Source organism: Triticum dicoccoides, chromosome 2B (genome assembly GCF_002162155.2).
Source record: "Triticum dicoccoides isolate Atlit2015 ecotype Zavitan chromosome 2B, WEW_v2.0, whole genome shotgun sequence".
Lineage (NCBI taxonomy): Eukaryota > Viridiplantae > Streptophyta > Magnoliopsida > Poales > Poaceae > Triticum > Triticum dicoccoides.
In genome coordinates this window covers 747,742,654-747,746,592 of record NC_041383.1, presented here as the reverse complement: position 1 = coordinate 747,746,592, position 3,939 = coordinate 747,742,654, and the positions used below count along the sequence as shown (strand labels likewise).

Below are 3,939 nucleotides of genomic sequence, written 5' to 3'. Positions count from 1 at the left end.
TAATTGTACCTATTCACCCCCTCTAGGTCCATCTCAATCCTTTAAGAAGCCGCGTACCCTCGCTACTCTCGCTCAGGGCTGACTCGCTGGAGATGGTCAATTCAGACGTTCCTCTAGAGCCAGGCTCTAGGTTGCTTCGAGGAGCGTGTTATGCAAGCCCAGTCACACACACAGATAACCAAACATGCCAAATTTGGTCCCCGCAACATAACTGGATGTTATACGTGTAACCAAACACACCCTCAACGTACGTGTGGACGTTGGCACCGACATGTGCGTCCTCACTCTACATGACATTGGCATGTTCATCGTGGACATCTATGCGCCGAAGTGTGGGGATGAGGCACCATTGTCACTGCAGCCACCTTCTTCGTGCCCGGGCGCGAACTTAAATCTTCAAGTCTTGTGAGCTAAAGGTTCATATGGAGAATGACACCTATCAAGATGCCTTCGAATGGTGGGAGGATCTTCACTGCTCATACTTCTTTTTGACCACTGCTACACATACGACGTTTGTCCAGCCGAAATTTGCACGACATGCCCATCGCACTGTCCATGGGCAAGTCTACACAACAGTAGGCCGTGGGATTAGCCATCGTGCATGTGTTGTTCAACAAAACATCACCGGTGAAAAGTAATTCCACTTCTTTTTCTCTCACCTTTTTTCAAGTTTGGCGAAAGTCCTTATAGTCTTGGACCGACGCCGACATATCATACTCTATGTCATGCACTGATATTTGCATGGACCAAACCCTTGCGGAAAGCACCCTTTCCATTGAAGATTAACATTTTCGTATGGCAGCTTCTCCGTGGTCGCCACCCATTGTGGAGGGAGGTGGCCAGGCGACATGGGGCTGGCGATGGGCTTTGCCCTCTTTGTGATGTCCCAGAGTCTGGGACCCACATCTTCTTCGCCTGCACAGTTGCCCGTTTTCTTTGGAGCTTTGTCCGTGAGGTTTTGGGGTCGGATTGGTTGGCTCCGAACATGGCTGAGCTCCTGGAAACTCAGGCCAACTAGACCGGTAGGAGGTGATGGCTCTTCTGGTTATTTTTCGCAGCGATGACATGAACCTTTTGGACAACGTGTAACAGGATGGTTATTGAACGGGTCTTCTTGCGATAGGTCACTGGAGTGCGGCCGTCCTGCACGCAGCGCATCGACGGCCGTGCTGCGCGAGGTGATCTGTGCAAAAAAAACGTCAACTTCAGTAAAGCGAGCATACATAGCTGGATACAAGGAAATACAACGCCCAAGTCGCCTCTGGTGGGCTCGCCACGGTACGTTTTTGACGTACGATGGGGCCGGTCCGGTCAGAGCGTGCAGGGCGGCCGACAGAGTCTCTGTACGACACGGCTGGATGGCGTGTACGCAGGTTGGGCGCAGGACGGCCGCTCTCTCGTCCTACGTCTAGCACGGGATCCCTTTTTAGATTTGGGGGGAAGACAACGCCGAGCCGGAGGCAGTGGTGCGCGCCCATGGTCGTTCAAGCTCTGCTCGTGGCGATTTCAGTTGCGGCGGCGCCGGCGCTCGAATTTGGGTGAGTGAAAACTCTGCTCCTTTTATTTTTGTTCTTCGTTGAAATCTGTAACTTACGAGCTCGCTGGGCTCGCCGGTAGTGTAGATCGACGTCGGCGGCCAACGATCCAGCAGCGCGCTTGGGGGCTTCCGTTTCGGCCGGTGGCGGCCGCGTCAATAGTAGGCTCGCCGGATTCTCCGGGGGGTCCTGGGCAGCGGCAGATCGGCAACACGCCAGATGTGCAATCAGCGAGTGCCTCCTGCACGACATTGAGCTCTGGCGGGGGCGGTTGGCCATCGGCGGACGCAGGGGCTGGCGCACATTCTTCTGGCGCGCCCGCGCTGAGCCACGACGGCCCCGGCAGCTCGCTCGGCGCTGCGGCGACCTGCAACGGTGGCGTCGCTGGGCACAAGAAAAGTTGCTCCAACCCAGTTCTGTTGTTCTGTATCTCCAGTTCTAGTCATCTGTCTTGTGTCTTTGTATCTCTATTTGATCCTGAAGGCTGTATTTGCACTGGTCTATTTGCTTTCAATTGGGATTCGAAAGACTTATGTTTGAGCTCACCAGGCTGTATGGGAGTGTTACGGGTGGAGTTTTTCATCCAATAATTGAAGTGAAATTGTCGGCAAAAGAATCGCTTTGTGGCAGTGAAATTTATTTGCCGCTGGACTTGGTGATGGCACTGACGATGGCTGTGCTCCACACGTACCATGGCCGTGCTGCGCAGACCAGTGTGTCAGTAAAGTACTGTCAGCCTGGTCTCTTCCTAAATACGCATATACGTTGCAAAACGGCATCGACCGCACGACTATACTCTAGGAAGCATGCCAGCTTGGTGCGAATCGCGACGGTCCTCGCGCCGTAGATGCCGCGAGTGCAGCTGCCGCTGCGTGCAGACCTGCGTTTCTCTAGGTCACTGACGCTATCTTGAAATTTCTGGCCTTTTTTGTTGCACTAGCACCCGCTCTCTAGACAGTGTGACAAATATCGGTTATGCGGCATGATGGACACGTTGATTGCAACAGGACGCCACCTTGCTACGCCTGCTAGCCATTGATCTGTCAACCACTTTACGACACTCTTTTCAATTTATAGGACACGTTGATTGCAACAGGATGCCACCTTGCTACGCCTCGTGACCATTGATCTGTCAACCACTTGATGGCACTCTTTTCCATTTATAGGGCATGTTTGTGGAGAGAGGCGTTTTGGAGGCGAAGCTTTATGGAGGCCTTTATTTTTGAAAAATTTAACTTCAAACTTTTATGTTTCAAAAAATTCTTAAAAAAATATGCTTGTATGTAAGGATGTGACCCACATGTGTGTAAAAATTAATGATGAAATACCTTGAGTTGCGACCTGTACAAAAAAGACAAATTCATGGCATTGAAGGATGAATAGTATCATGTGTTAAATAGCCCCAGATTTGTCTTTTTTTTCCACAACCCTCATTTCAGTATATTTTGAACTGAAAATTTACACATATGTGTGTTATGCCTTCATGTATATCTGTATTTTTTCAGAATTTTTTGAAATGTAAAAATATGAATTTTGATGAAATTTTAAATCTGAATTTGGAGGCCTCATTGGAGGCCGAGCTCTAAAAGGGATTTCCGATGTTTGTGCTATTAGTTCAGCTTACTTGTGTTTAATTTTTTCTGTATTTGAACTTGGTGGTTTGCTTTACTATAAAGCAGGGCAAGTCGACACAGTCCTTCTCAAAAGAAAAAGAAGAGTCAATTACAACACATGTGTCTGAAGTTGGCGAGAAAAATCAATTCGGTGCTAAAACTTGCAACATACATTAAACCGGTGACAAAACTTGGCTTCGATGTGCATCTACGGTGCAAATCACGTTTGTATATGCACATAATGCTGACGAGGCACGCCAATGTGGCGTGGGACCCAGTTTCAGCGACTGGAAGTTAGAGACAAGGGCATGTGGCCCGATTTTTGTGCAAAACACCCTTGATTTTATGGGAAAACCCCCTTGTTTTATTCTTAGACAAATCCCTGGAATGTAGCTACGTCTCTATGACAGTTGGGGCCCACCCGTCAGAAAACAGTACAAAGAGAAAACCAATATGCAAAAGTGACAGCAGTACTCGAACCGGCGACCTCAACCTAAAATGGCGGTCCATGCTAGCCTCCCCTCCAAGTCTGGCTTCATGTCTAACTGGGATAGACAAACTTAATTACCAAATACGAGCACGAAAATCGGGCTTAAATGGGCAGCAGTAGCCGTGGACCATTTTTCACATGATATTTTTAGTTCATAAATTAATAAAATTCATATTTATTATTTTAATTTTAGAGTTTTCTTTAGATTACGTAAACATTATTATAAATAATAATATGTCTCGTAATCATAAAGAGAATACACGAATATTTTTGGTGAACACATTACGATAGCCTAAAAATA

The 3,939-nt window shown here is 48.0% G+C and overlaps 1 protein-coding gene across 2 annotated transcripts; it reads left to right on the top strand.

Annotated features, from left to right (window-relative positions):
* The first annotated feature begins 1,277 nt into the window (after positions 1-1,277).
* Positions 1,278-2,140, top strand: LOC119368575. Of its 2 annotated transcripts, none has more exons than XM_037633795.1 (2): positions 1,278-1,538; positions 1,618-2,140. In XM_037633795.1, the coding sequence occupies exons 1-2, from the start codon at positions 1,297-1,299 to the stop codon at positions 2,123-2,125; spliced, it is 750 nt and encodes a 249-aa protein (XP_037489692.1). In that variant the 5' UTR covers positions 1,278-1,296; the 3' UTR covers positions 2,126-2,140. The 2 variants fall into 2 exon arrangements, with proteins under 2 accessions (XP_037489692.1, XP_037489693.1); XM_037633796.1 differs by having other exon boundaries at positions 1,623-2,080.
* The last annotated feature ends 1,799 nt before the right edge of the window (positions 2,141-3,939 follow it).

What these genes read in the sequence shown, in the direction of transcription:
- LOC119368575 (XM_037633795.1), top strand. Translation starts at nt 1,297, where the DNA reads ATGGGGCCGGTCCGGTCAGAGCGTGCAGGGCGGCCGACAGAGTCTCTG. An exon ending in GCGCCGGCGCTCGAATTTGG is followed by an intron (nt 1,539 to 1,617) that starts GTGAGTGAAAAC and finishes GCTCGCCGGTAG; the next exon opens with TGTAGATCGACGTCGGCGGC.